This window comes from Phalaenopsis equestris, unplaced genomic scaffold (assembly GCF_001263595.1).
Source record: "Phalaenopsis equestris unplaced genomic scaffold, ASM126359v1 Scaffold000600, whole genome shotgun sequence".
Classification (NCBI taxonomy): domain Eukaryota; kingdom Viridiplantae; phylum Streptophyta; class Magnoliopsida; order Asparagales; family Orchidaceae; genus Phalaenopsis; species Phalaenopsis equestris.
The window spans coordinates 2,656,796-2,671,915 of NW_018165040.1; the positions used below are offsets into that span (position 1 = coordinate 2,656,796).

Sequence of the window (15,120 nt, forward strand, 5' to 3'; positions counted from 1 at the left end):
TATTTTTCTAAAATTATATATATATACGTAAATTAAAAAGTCCTTCCGAAGCGGGCGACGGGATTTCGATTCCGGCGACCGACAGCTTCTTACGGGCGACCCCCAAACATTTACACTCTTTTCCCCCTTTTAAGCGCCGACACTCTATTACGGTCGTAACCTGCTCACCACATATTGCTCCAGCTAACCTCTTCACGTTCCCTGTAATCTGCTGGTTCCAAAACCTCCCGACCGCCGATTCTTGTGCCAACTATCACTGCACCCCAAACCAGCCCCTCCTCCCCTGCCGCCAATTCCAAGCCAACCAACCGACCGCTGTCCAACCAGCATTCATCACTGCCGTCCTCACCCTAGGGGTTGTTTTGTTTGTTGTCGTTTATTTCCTTCCTTGAAGAGTATTCGTTGCAATCTTTAGAATTTCAGTAATAATATTGCATTTCTATTGTGGTTTGAACTAACTCCAATATCATAAGGCTAAACTATATTATGTGAAAATATTTTTGTTTAAATTCTAGCCATGTAACCTTTGTGTCTAACCCTTTTCTTTTGCAATTGCCTAAAGCCCTTAAACCTGCTTTATATACCAAGTATCACTAAAATATAATCATTATCCAACCATCCCTCCTTTTCCCTCGAAAAATATTATAAAACTCTCATTGTCACACTCAGCTTGGTTATATAACTTCTCTATTCATATAGATTGTATGTTTAATTGTATTTTATAAAATATATTATTAAATCTCCAATACAGTGCCATATTGCATAGAACCCAAGAGAAAATTCTCTGTAGCAATGATACAACTTTAATTTTAGAAATATATTATCATTTGCATCATCCTTCCATATAATAGATCCAAGGTACTCATCTGTCACACCGATGAATTGATCTCCCAACAATACTAATTGATAATATAGTCAATTCATTATAAAAAAAAGGTTTTTACATACATGCAATCTTTGTGAGAAGGGTTTGGGTAATGAAGATGATTTGAGACCCTATGTGAATGCTGGCAATTCATGGTTTGTGGTTCGATTTTTACGAAATGTTAGCCACTGTGAAAAGCTTTTTAGTTTTTCCTTTCTTTTTTGTTTATTTATTTATTTATTTTTTGTCTAGTGTGCCTAGCTCAGTTGGGGTGTTTCCCTCTATTTTATTTTTGGTTCAATAAGGGCAGACTTGTTGCTCTACTTGTCGGTTGGTTGGTGATTGCCCTCTTTGTTGGATTAGGCAATGCTATGTTAGTGGTGATATTTGTAGTGGTGGTGTGACTGTTGTGCCATGATGGTGGTGCTGTTGGTGTTGTTTTGTCATGGTGGTGGTGCTATTGGTGTTGTGTGTGGATGTTGAGGGTTGTGATGTCGTGTCATGGTGGTGGTGATGTTGTGCCATAGTGGTAGCAGTTGTGGTAGTGATGTTGATTGTGTGTGGATGTTGGTAGTAGTTTTTTGGTGATATGGTGGTGGTAACATAGTGGTGTGTGTGGATGCTGATGATAGTTTTTTGGTGATATGGTGGTGGTAGTGTTTGTGATGATGTTTGTAGTGGTATTGTTGATGATGGTTTATTTGTGTAGTGTTTGTCATGTTGTTGGCGGTAAAGTTGTGTCATGGTGTTTGTAGTGGTATTGTCTGTGAAACAACTTTCGTTGGGGATCCATGGATCGACCGTCAGACTGATACAACATGGTACTCGACATGGCGGACAAAACCAACCAGATCAATCGAGAATATCATCGGGGTTACATGACCTAGCACGGTCTAACCCCCAAGGGTGCTCCAAGAGAGCTAGCGAGGAAATTCTCATTGGGGATTCTCCCATCACTTAGCAAAGTAGTTTTGTTGGGGAGACATCAAATATTCCAATGTGGACATGGACCAGCTGAGCGACTGATACAAAAATGTCATTTGATGGGGGCGGACAAAACCAACCAAACCAATCAAAAATATCATCTAGGTGGATTCACAAGTCCAAATGTAGGGTGCTTTAAGCAGCACTAGCGAAGTAAGTCTCGCTAACAGGTCCCTCAGAACAAGTGAAGTACTTATCACTGGGGAGAGCTCAACGGATATTTCCTGCAAGAACTTACTAAGCCAATTCTCGTCGGGGAAAATACTAGGGCAAACGTCAGACATCAAAAGTGGCTCTGACGAAGGACATGGATTGGACGGATAATAGACAAAGTCTAGAACCGATACGACATGTCGACTTGACAAGACAATGAAAATTGACCGAGTCAGGAATATCAAACAGGGTGGACGATTAGAACATACCAATCTTATATATGATACTGCTACCGGAGATTTAGTAAAATGAATTTCGCTGAGAAATTGCTGCAGTGTCCAAGAATGGCTGGTCAAAACATAACTTTCCAACCACAAGGGTATGTTGCTCTCAGGCTGACCCAGAAAACATCCCCAGAAAACATCCCTCAAAGGGGAAAACACCACCCTCATTTGAAGTGAGTGGAAAACTCTAATTCGGACCCACACGGGGTGCTCAACTGAATAGAACTGGTGATGAATGAAGCATAGTTTTCCCGCACAAGAAGATATCAATCGAACTTGATCTTAGTCAGTCGAGACACCTGAGAAGGATTGGGCTAAATAGAGTGCAACAACCAAATGATGTTTAGCCATAAGGCACAAACCAAAACATATCCCATAAGAGGAACTACACCACACTCATCTGAAGTAGGTAGAGAGAATTAGAACGTGAGGTCCAGATATAAAAAAAAAAATATAAAACGCTCCAACATGCAAAGGCACACGAGAAGAAAAATAAAAGGAAAGCATCCCAAAAAAATAAAGGTCAAATGTCGTTGGATCGGGAACATAATCCGGGAAAAACAGTAAAAGCAGTCGAACTCCGCATTTATATACTCAATCCTAAGTCTATAAAAAAATGTAAAATTCAGACTTAAGGTACAGGACATGAGTTGCTGCTCCTGGTCCATGTCACATGGTTCGGTATATCATCTGCCTCGAAACTCGTGTTCGTACCTTATTTCTGATACAGATTCTCCTAGAACTCTATCAAATATATTTGAAATAGAAAATAAAGACTCGACTTGCATAAAACAAGCTTTAGCAGGCAGGCCAAGCATCGTAAAAATAACAAGCCGTGTCTTATAATTTGGAGAGCTAAAGAGCACCTGCAAGCAAAGGATTAGAAACCATTACATGCTCCCCCATAATAACACATGTGTGAGTATGCATAAAAAGGCACGGCACTTGCAGTCGCCCTAATATACTATCACATATAAGAAGCATGCAAGCACATTGAAAAAGGCGAGGTGTCACATGGCTAGTGCAAGCCAACACTGCACACAACAATAGTCAGAGGTGTTGAAAATACTACCTAGCATCATAAACTCTAACCTAGCACACCATCTAATGACAAGTGCATCAACCTAGTATCTAAGTATGGGTAAGTCTGGATATGATATGACTTTGACGGGATCGTCATGCCGGCCCCATCCTAAATATCCAAATAATAAAAAGGGTGTCACGAAGAGAGTTAACACAAGTTAGATTCAATAGATCTTTAGCACAGTCATACTCATGTCAATCCCGATGACTTAAATCGTATTGCTCATTGGGATCGACCCGGCAAGCAATGCTCGTTAAGGCATCGCGACCAACACGGGAGTCACTCTCCTAATGGGTCTGACTCGTTATCCATGTAGACATGCAAATGCAAGTGATGAGTATACCATGGGGCAGGGACTCGAACAAAGATGGGTATGCCATAATAGCAACGGTCCGAAGAGGTATGTCGAAGCGGCAGTGATCCAACGGAATAGGCATGCCAGGATGACAGCGGCCCGAAGAGGATGGGCATGTCGTGGTGGTAGCGGCCCCAAGAGGTATGCCGAGAGTGTAGTGACCTGTAAAGGGTAGGCATGTCATGGCGGCAGGGGCCCAAAAAGGGTAGGCATGCCGTGGTGACAGCGGCCCCAGGAGGTATGTCAATAGAGCAGCGACCTGTAAAGGGTAGGCAAGCCGTGGCGACATGCGCCCGAAGAAAATGTGTAACTCAAGCATATGATCATAATCATGCAGTCAGACAAATGCGACATAGTGCAGTAATACAATCATACATATGTACTACAATATGCAAAGATGCAAACACACATGGAAGACAGTACCGGGTCGAAGAATCCGGTCCAGCCAAAGTATCATGCCAACCGACTCGGGGAAGTCGGATGAAATGAAGTGGGATGCCCGTCGAGCCTAGGCGGTCGTTCGAAGAGAAGTGAAATGCTCGTCGGGTCGGGGTGGTCAGTTGGAGCAAAGTGAAGCGCTCACTGGGTCGGGGCGGCCGGTCGGAGCGAATTGAAGTGCTTTACAACATGAAAAATGCAACATGCAGACATACACATGTAATAGGGAGTCATTCCCGTTCTAATGACCTCACCGGGAAACCTAAGGTCAATATATAGAAAAATAGTGATTGTCGTCTTTGCTTTGGCGAATCGGGTATGCCCATCTTTGTTCGAGTCTCTGCCTCATGGTATGCTTATCACTTGTGTTTTGCCCAATCATTTGCATTTGCATGTTCACATTGATAGTGAGCCAGACCCGTTAGGAGAGTGACTCCCGTGTTGGTCGTGATGTCTTAACTCTTAACGAGCATTTAACGAGCATTGTTTGTCGGGTCGATCCCGATGAACAATGTGAGTTAAGTCATCTGGATTGACACAAGTATGACTGTGTTAAGGAATTATTGAATCTAACTTGTGTCACCCCTCTTCGTGACAACCTTTAGATCCTTCGGATCATTAGGATGGGGCCGACATGACAACTCCCCCAAAGTCATACCATACCCAGACTTAACCAACACTTAGATATTTGGTTGATACACTTGTCGTTAGATGGTGTGTTAGGATTGGGTTTAGGATGCTAGATAGTATTTTCGACACATCTGGCTATTGTTGTGTGATGTGTTGTCTTGCGCTTGTCATGTGTCACATTCTCGCATTTTTTGGTGTGATTGCATGTTTCATGTGTGTGATAGTATATTAGGGCGATCTTCTGCAAGTGTCGTGTCGGTTTATACATACTCACACAGGTGCTATTATGGGGGAACATGTAATGATTTTTGATTCATTACTTGCAGGTGTTCTTTAGCTCCCCCAATTATAAGGCACGGCTTGTCATTTTACGATGCATGGCGTGCCCGCTAACACTTGTTTTATGCAGGTCAAGTCTTTATTTTCTATTTCAAATATATTTGATAGAGTCCTAGGAGAGTGTATCAGAAATAAGGTGTGGGCACGGGTTTCGAGGCGAATGACGCAACGAACCATGTGACGAGGACTAGGAGCAACAGCTCGTGTCCCATACCTTAAATCCGAATTTTACATTTTTGTATAGACTTAGGACCGGACATGTAGATGCGAAGTCCGGCCGCTTTTACTGTTTTTCCTTGCTTAGCGTGAGCTTCGAAGCATTAAGACCATCTCATACGAAATTATCACCTTTTAATAAATTATGCCCCAGATTCATGATAATAAAGTGAAACTCCTTTCATCAAGAGTCTTCTTGGGTATTCTCCAAGATGTAATTAACCAGTAGGAATACGTTCCTCTGGGAGACTTTTGACAACAGAACAAAAATGTTCTTTTTTTGGTTCTCTGGTTACGCGTGACTTATATAGAGATTCTGCTCATGGATGTTGTTTTCTGAGGTACTTCGATTCAATTTTGTTTGGACGTATACTCTCGACCCATCACACGAGGATTACCCCTATATAAGTCTTTCGTCTCTTTTATTTTTGAATTTGTTTGTCTATTTGTTATACGTTATTTTGTTATTCGATTTCCCTCCTCTTCGAGTCATTCATTTGATTCGGAAGAGAGATTTATTCGAATAGAGAAATTATACGACGATACATAAATAGACAAGTTGGCGACTCCGAGATCTAAAAATAATCGAGAAAAACAAGCACGTAGGAGAAGTTGATCGAAGAAGAGATTGACGAATGCAAAATTCATCGTCGAGTACGAGAACTTCGTCATCGAGCACGACGGGAAAGCCAAAGGATCAAACCAGGGTTTCGCCATCGGGCAAAACCCTAGCGGAGCAGCCCGCCACCGACGCCATTTTAGATATGTGTGTGTGTGTGTGTGTGTGTGTGTGTATATATATATTAAAGGTTGATAGTCTGACCGATAGGCAGACCTCCTTTCCAGAAAAATGTGCAATTTGATCCCACGCAAGGACCCAAGGGACTTACATCAAAGGCCGCAACCAATGAGTCAAGCTAAGGTGCGCGCTCGCACACACGCACACACACACACATATATGATAAAAAAAGATACAAATATGGCTAATTAAACTAAAACCCAACTGAAAACAAGCCAAACCTCAATAAGAAAACTAAACTATATGAACAAAAATTAAGAAAATGCATAAGAATAATAATAATAGCTATATATGTTTTAAATACTCACACACATACATATATTTATGAAAAAACTTTATTTAAAAAATAGCTATTTTAGCTGCCAACGCTTTTCCGTAATGACATTGCCCTTGCATGATGCGATCTATAACAAAAGAAGGCCAAGTGACCTACATTTTTATTATTTTCTTTTACTGATTAAGGGAGAAGCCTATATTGTATTTATGGTCGTGGAAGAACGCTTTTTAAGGACCACGATGAGGCTTTCTTGATAAGATGAGAAAAATCTTTTTGATTGTGGTGCCTTACACACTCCCATACACAATTTTAATATATGTGATAGGGCCCAACATATTTTCTAGTATCACTTTCATGAGGGTCGGGTCAAAATGACCTACCAAAATTTAATCATAATATTGAACCAAAGTTATTACGACGTAGGAGTCATTCTGCAGGAGTGCCACTGCGACCCCATTGCAGTGCCACGTGCATTCGCGGCTCAACCAGTCAAGGAGGGTCAGTCAACACTTCCCCTTCGTCGATTTTCATCGTATTTGGAACGGGGTCCACTCCTAATTACTTTAAGATTATCTATTTGTTAGTTATACGTGTTTAGGGCAGTTTTGTGTATGTTTTTGTTTAGAAAAGCCATCAGCTGCCGATGTTCCATTTCTAGGGTTGTATCCGAAGACGAGAATGTGCTCCACATGTAACTCATTCGAGGTGATAACTATCTCCCAAAGTTTAAGTGATACTCCGATTGTAGTTCAACCTTGCGGGGATATTTATTTTCGATTTCCCTTCTCCCGCAATGTTCCTTTTGCCTCCAGCTCGCTGCCACCTTGGTTGTGGTTTCTATTGTCACTCAGAAACTGCCTCCTTGTTGTTTCCCCGGAGTTAACCATCACTCTCGGTTATTGTCTTCTTGCCGCCAACCCTTCCCAGCTGCTATCTCATTGTTTCCAGCCCTCCCAGCTACTGCCTCCTAGCAGCCGGCACTTCCCCGTTGTTGTCTTCTTGCCACCATCCCTTCCAACTATTGTCTCCTTGTCTCCTTGTCTCCATCCCTCCCATATGTTGTCCTTAGTCGCCAAACCACCCCAACCACCTTTCTTTCTCCAACCACAGCCCCCTAATTGCAGTCTTCCTTCCAACGTTGAACCACGCCCCTAGTTGAGGGTCTGTGTTGTATATTTGTTATTGTATTTTCTTTTCGTTGCGATCTTATAACCACTTATTTGCTTCGAGTAATAATATTTATTTTTTTGTTGAAGCTTGAGTTAGCTATGATATCATTTGGTATCAGAAATAGCATAACTCTAGTCCTACCCTAGGGGAGAAGCCTTGTTTGTATGTATGCTCGTGGAAGAACACTTTTTAAGGACCTCAATATGGCTTTCTTGATAAGATGAGAAAATTTTTTTTGATTGTGGTGTCTTAGGCGCTCCTATACACAATTTTGATATATGTGATAGAGCCCAACATATTTTCAAGTATCACTTTCATGAGGGTTTGGTCAAAAGAGATACCAAAATTTAATCATAATATTGAACCAAAGTTATTATGACATAGGAGTCGTTCTGCAGGAGCGTCATATGCGACTCCATTGCAGTGCCACGGCGTTCGCGGCTCAACCAATCGAGGAGGGTCGACCAACACTTCCTCTTCCACCCCTCATTACTTTAGGGTTATCTATTTGTTAATTATGCGTGCTTAGAGCAGTTTTTGTATGTTTTTGTTTAGGATAGCCATCAGCTGTCGATGTTCTTCTTCTAAGGTTATCCGAAGAGGAGAAGATGCTCCAACTGTAACTCATTTGAGATGGTGACCGTCTCCCAAGGTTTGAGTGATACTATAGTTCGACCTTGAGAGGATATTTATCTTCGATTTCCCATCTCCCGCAATGTTCCTTTCGCCTCCAGCTCGCTGCCACCTTCGCTGTGGTTTTTATTTTCGCCCGGAAACCGCCTCCCTGTTGTTTCCCTGGAGTGGCCATCACTCCCGGTTATTTTCTTCTTACCGCCAGCCCTTCCCAACTGCTAACTCCTTGCTTCCAGCCCTTCCAGCTCACTGCCACCTTCGTAGTGGTTTCTATTGTCACTCGGAAACTGCCTCCCTGGAGCTGGCATCATTCCCGGTTATTATCTTCTTGCCGCCAGCCCTTCCCAACTGCCATCTCCTTGCTTCCAGCTCTCCCAGCTACGACCTCCTAGCAACCAGCCCTTCCTAGTTGTTGTCTTCTTGCCGCCACCCTTCTAACTATTGTCTCCTTGCCGCAATCCCTCCCATATGTTGTCTTTAGTCGCCAAACTACACCAACCATCTTTCAATCTCCAACCACATCCCCCTTATTTCAGTCTTCCTTCCAACGTTTAACCAAGCGCTAATTGGGTGTTTATGTTGTATGTTTGTTGTTGTATTTTCTTTTCGTTGCGATCTTATAAATGCTTATTTGCTTTGAGTAATATTTTTTTTTTTTTTCATTGTAGTTAGGGTTTCTAGCACACCATAGCAGGTACTTGGGAGACCTGAAGCAGTTTAAGTTGAAGTGTGAGTCGAACGAGACAGGAGGTGTCTCGTGTAGTTCCTAATTAGGAGCTAGTTGCAGGATCAGATTTGGTGCAATGTGGTGCCCATTGATGTTTGTCTCCTTTTGTTAAGGAGACCATGACAGTATGATTGTCAAACTCAACATGATGGAAACAAGAACGCCTACTCATTCACGAAAGATAGAATGTGCATCGTCCTCTTACCTTATGCAGAATCCAACGTTATTGGTGCTCATGTCAGAAGAGAAATGTCGAAAGGATCAATCATGGTGTTGACAAAGGACCGCGAGACAAGAGTCAGTTGCATCTAATACAAAGGGAGTTTTAGGACATTCTGATTGATAGCTTATAATCAAAGTTGCCACCATTCGGGAAGATTTTGACTTCCATCAATTCAAATCTGGTTAAGTCAACTTGGGTTTACTTGGGAAGATTGAGTAGTATATATGTGACACGCAAACCTAGATCAATTACTCCCCAAAGATTGGACCAATATGGGTCAATGCACACAAGCAGGGACAGCTCCTCGGGTGTTTTGGGAATATGTACAGCCAGCAGTGGGATCAAGTTACTCATACCAACGCAACTGAAGGCCCTTTAACCACGAGAGGTTATAGCAACTCTGCAACCTTCAACCGATAGAAGCTTCGACAGATGAGCTTGAAGCTCCCTCAACCCCGGAAGACTGACGTGGGCATCGTTCCCCAAGGTCGCCATCCGCGACTCCTACAATAGTGACGCGGGTGTTCGCAACTCGAATCGGTCCAGGATGGTTGGTTGGCACTTCTTCGTGGATTTCCCTCCTATTTGGAGCGGGGACCACTCATCTTTACCCTAGGATTATATATTTGTTGTTTCTGCATGTTTAGGGCAATTATGTGTATGTTAATTCATGACAGTTGTTGATTGTCAGTGTTCTTCTTCAAAGGTCCTATTCGAAGATGAGAAGATGTTACGGCTGTAACACGTTCGATATGGTAGCTATCTCACAAGGATCAAGTAGTGCCCGGATGTAGTTCGATCTTATAGGGATATTTATCTTCGATTTTCCTTCTCCCTCAATCTTTCTTTTACCTCCAGCTCGCCATCACTGTCATCATGGTTGCTACCCGTTGCTTCCCTGTTGTTTCCCTATAGCTAAACATCACTCCCAGGTGTTTTCTTCCTACCGCCAGCACTCCCAACTATTGTTTCCTTGCTGGCAACGCATCTCAGTTGTTGTCTTCTTGCCACCAAACCTTACCAGCTATTGTCTCCTTGCCACCAGCCCTCCCAATTGTTGTCTTCTTGCCGCCAGCCCTCCCCATACGTTGTCTTCTTGTCGCCAGCCCCATCTATAGTCCTTTTTTGCCAACCCTTCCATCTGTTGTCTGTTGCCGCCATACCGCCCCAGCCACCTTCCTTTCTCCAACCACAGCCCCCTTACTACAACCTTCCTTACACCTTTGAACCAAGCCCTAGTTAGGTGTTTGTGTTGTGTGTTTTTTGTTGTATTTCTTTATCATTGAGATCTTGTAACCGTTTTATTTGCTTCGAATAATAATATTTATCTTTCCACTGTTGTTTGGGTTCTGGTATCATGTTACTTTCTAATAAATAAGTAAAAAATAAGTGTTACTTTCTCGCCTTTTTTTGGCTTTTCATTTCAATATTTCACCTTTTTGTTGCTTTATTTTTTTTTCCCAATAGAATATGCATGATGTTCTATGGAATAAAAGTGAAATGAGAGGAAAAATAAAATGACAATTGTGCTTCATGAATTTCGCAACTCAAACTAGAAATGAAACTACACGCCTCCTCTCCATACACTACAAACTTTGGAATGTGTAAAAATGATATCCAATATACCCTTTTTTATAGCACTCATTTGCCCATGAGGGCACTCTTATGGGCAATCATATGAAGAAGATGAGATAATATTATTTTAAATAATCATAAAAAAAAATTTGTATACATGCAAATTTAAGCAAATCGAGAAGTTGATGAAAAATATTGATAGTTAAAAATTATTTTTCATGAAAAGACAATGTAAAAAAATGAAAAAAAGGAAAATAAAATAAAACTATAAATGAAATGAAGGGAAATCTTAAAAAGAAAAAAAAAACTAGAAAATTACCCAAAAAATAAAGATGAAGAAGATGCTTTGGGTTTTCTTGTATTTTTATTTTGCTCATTTCATAGTGCTAACTTTTATCTTATTGTTACAAGGAAAGGAATCGACATGGTTGCAACAAACAATTATCCAATTATAATAATGAATAATGAAATGGTATCAACCCAAGTTGAACTAGTCTTCTTTACCGAGATCTTGAAATGTGACAAGCATATTTTGAGCATTGCTAATAAGAGTAATTGCCCATAAAGACAAGCATATTTTGAGCATTTCCACAATGACGTGAAAAAATCTCAAAATATGCTTGTCTTTATGGTTAGGAGGTTAATTAACCATAAAGAATATGATTTGATTATCAAAATATCCAATTTTGAGCATTGCTAATTTGAAATAACTTCAAATTTGATCTTCAAAATTAACCTCCTAACCATAAAGACAAGCATATTTTGAGCATTTCCACAATGACTAGTTCAAATATTAGAATATCAAATTTGAAGGAGCTTTTTAACAAAAATATTTCAGCTCAAAGTCCACAATAAGCAAGATTTAGTGCCTTGGCAATGATGGGTGCAATCAAGTAAATACTAACCAAAGGAAAGTCCAATAACCCCATTAAAGCAAAAATAACAATTATATATATATTGACGCGGTTCCATGGCTCATAAATTGTGTGGGGAACACTTAAAAGGGTTAGGGAAGTTGTAGGATGGGTAATAGGAGTGGAAAATCTCATAAAGGTAATTTTCATGGGGTGGGATCACACCTAACCCGTACCGCAATTGCGGAATCCGCGATTCCGTGGGATTCTGTGAAATCTCAGCTCACACGTCATAATTATACCTATAATCGAAATTTATAAGTAATTGTTTTGCACTCAAAATGAACATTCATCTATCCTTCGCACTATTTTATTTTGATTGACAAATTTAAGTATAACCAAAACTTATAAAAAACCAATATCATAACCATTATTTCAATATGATCATGCCCAAAAACCTCATACTAATAAAATGTGACAAATTTCCTTCACGCTGCATAGTCATGTCTAAATATGCTTCAAAACCAAAATAACTGAATCAAGGGTCAAGCTCAAATGTTTTGAATAGCTAAATCTATAAACTGTGATACATAAGGCACACACAATAAAGGATGAAATCCTTCGTTAACTAGTTAGCCGTGAAATTCTCCCATTTTACAAAAATCATTGCCGGATCCACAAATCTCGTTAGATGATGCAACTCAAAATTTATGATAAGGATCCTCCAATCAGATTAGGTCATCAACTACATTCATTAACCAAATATAACAAGATTCATGATAACCTAAGAATTCATTAGCTTTGTCATAATTTCCCACACTATCTACTCTAAGCCAATAGTAGCATATCAGTATCTCCCCAATCCAAATTGCTACCACTAAAGAAAAGCATCATAGATCCTATAGACTAATTTTAAATGAAATATTTCATGAAAGAAGATAAAAACTATAAAACTAGACAGTCAAATTTTTTTATGAGGGTAAAATCTCTGGCAAGTGATATATCAACTAGCAAATCTATCTCTTGACAAATCAATCCATGTACCTACTCTTCTGCATACAAAGCTATGCTGTCGCTTGAACGCAATCAATCATAGAATGCAGATGCCTTTTTTGTCAAGGTTTTAAGAAATTTTAACATATCTTTATGTTGAAGTTCTAATTGAGCTACCTCAGTATCATGCTCAAATGAAAATAAATGCTTGAGCATAAAATTGTTTTTAATCAAAATACATTTACTTTAACAATACCTCCATCAGCCTTTGAGTTTTAGAAAATCAAAATACGTCAGATTAAGTTCTTTTTTTATGTTCATTGGGCAAGTATGCGCTATGAGATCCTTCCACACAAATAGCCAAAAAAAATGATCTAAGAGTCTAGTGTTGATGTCACACTTATGGTCAGAAAACTTAACAAAAAAGGGACATAACACATGTCAGCAAACTTACATTTGTACCATACAACGTGAAAAAATCTCAAGACAGAAAGACAACAATCACAGTTGCAAATAAATTAGGGTCAGTAATACTTGCCATTTGAGGAAAGAATTTCCAAAATTAATGTTCTCCCCACTAAGCAATGACTGAACTACTTTTTCGGTAGAATCACAACTAGGAAGGAACTCCATGAGAAGCTTTCTTTCGGATACAGATAGACAAGTCATCCAGACCTACGAAAAATAAACCAAATGTTTCAGCCCAATTGTAAAGGAGACACCTATTAGGTGTGAGTCTAACTGATTATTAATATTTAAGGGGAGGAATTACAATTAAAGTATCTATTCACCTTATGAGAAACCACATCCATTAGATTATCCAAATTGAATACTTCTTTGGGAAGAGAAAAAACATCAGCTAAACCAGAATGAAACTTAGGCGCCGAATCAACAAAAGGAGACATGTCTTTCCATGGTATCCCAATTTGCTCCCTTTTTGCCACTACTCTCTTTTGAGCATTATCCCATTCTAAATGTATATGTGATCTCAAGTTCAAAATATATTCTGATGAGTCTATTTTCTTTTTCTTCTTTCCGCGTAGCTCGTGCAAATTGGAACTTTCTAGACGCTTCCTTTGTCGACCAGCTGCCATTTATAGGCACAAAAATATTATCGCCAGAAGAGCTGAACACTGCTATCTGGTTCTCGACATCTACCATAACACATGCATTTTTGCAGGGTAGAAAACCATAACTGTGACAAAAGAAAGGGTTTGCCATCCATACCCAAAAAGTAATAAGAAAATTCAGCTTTGTGCTCTATATCTTCTAAATTAGAAAATAAAATCACAAAGAGAGAGATTAAAGCAGTATGAACAAAAGTTGTAATTTGAGGGTAGAGAAATTTATTTGCATCTTCGATTAGTAAGCTGGTATATGATATTTATTGCGAAAATAAAAAATACAAAAAAACAACTAAAACTTGGCTCTCCAAGAAAAAACAATATTAGTGTGCCAAAAAAAAAGGGAAAACAAGCTCTTTTTACTGTGGCATGCAAGCAACACGGTTACTGCATTACACTGATATCAAGATGCGCTAATACAAGATTCATCTCGTCTAAAAATTTTCATTTCCTAAAGGAAATCCAAAAGAACATTCCCTTGATCAAACCTATGGTTATGTTCATTTCCTCCTTTCAATCACTGACATAAAGATGTGCCTTGTCAGTTAGCTTAATCAGATTTTTCGACTATCCATGAATTAAACAGCCCGAAGAAATTTTGGATAAGGTTTCAAAAATAGGAATTGGCTCCTATTTTTTTATAGATATGACTCCTTAAAATGTGACATTTTAAGCTTGATGCTGGTAAGGCCATAATTACAATATATTTTCGGCATTACAGTTCTAATTCCAACATGTAATAAACTTTTCATGGTTTGACGGACCTCAAAAGATACACTAGGTGATTCAATGAAAAGTGAGATCAATAACTACGAGAAATTATCAACAGCTACAGAGTCATATTCAACTTAAAAAATAAAACAAATGGGCGATTGTATAAATACAAGCTACAATAATGGTTGTCAATGAGATCCTTACTACTAAAGTGATAGCACCATCTCTCCAATGCCAATTGTTTAGAAAGAAGAAGAGAAATCTGCTAGGAAAATACTTACAATAATCCAACAACAAGGAGAGCAGCTAAAAATAATAATTTCTAAATTTTACAGACAAGCGCAATAGTTGCCTAATCTTATAAGGAAAAATAGCAACCCCTATACTTATGTTTTGGTTTGGCAAGATTTCCATACATACCATTTAATGCCAATGTATTTACATATCAAACCCCTAAACTTCAATTTTTACATTTATACCACTTTATCTAATGCATAAAAAGTTATATTTCACTGTTTAAAAGTTAAAATAGCGGTACTTTTTATGTGATATGAAAGATTTAAGTGATATAAATGTAAAAAGTGAAGTTTAGGTTTTAGATATTTAAATAAATAGGAATTTTGGTTTGTATGTAAATGCCCCTCTGGTTTATTGAAACCCTCAAATTACTAGTAGGGTTTCTT

General features: G+C 39.3%; 1 protein-coding gene across 2 annotated transcripts in view; it reads right to left on the minus strand.

The window, feature by feature from the left end:
* Nucleotides 1-15,120, minus strand: part of LOC110029642 — a 71,147-nt gene that overhangs the window by 36,250 nt on the left and 19,777 nt on the right. For both annotated transcript variants that reach the window (XM_020732025.1, XM_020732026.1), the window contains exons 2-3: nucleotides 13,391-13,794; nucleotides 13,138-13,274 (exon numbers count right to left, since the gene is read on the minus strand). In XM_020732025.1, the coding sequence (XP_020587684.1) occupies nucleotides 13,138-13,274; nucleotides 13,391-13,693 (440 nt within the window). In that variant the 5' untranslated portion in view covers nucleotides 13,694-13,794. The remainder of the gene's footprint in view (nucleotides 1-13,137; nucleotides 13,275-13,390; nucleotides 13,795-15,120) is intronic.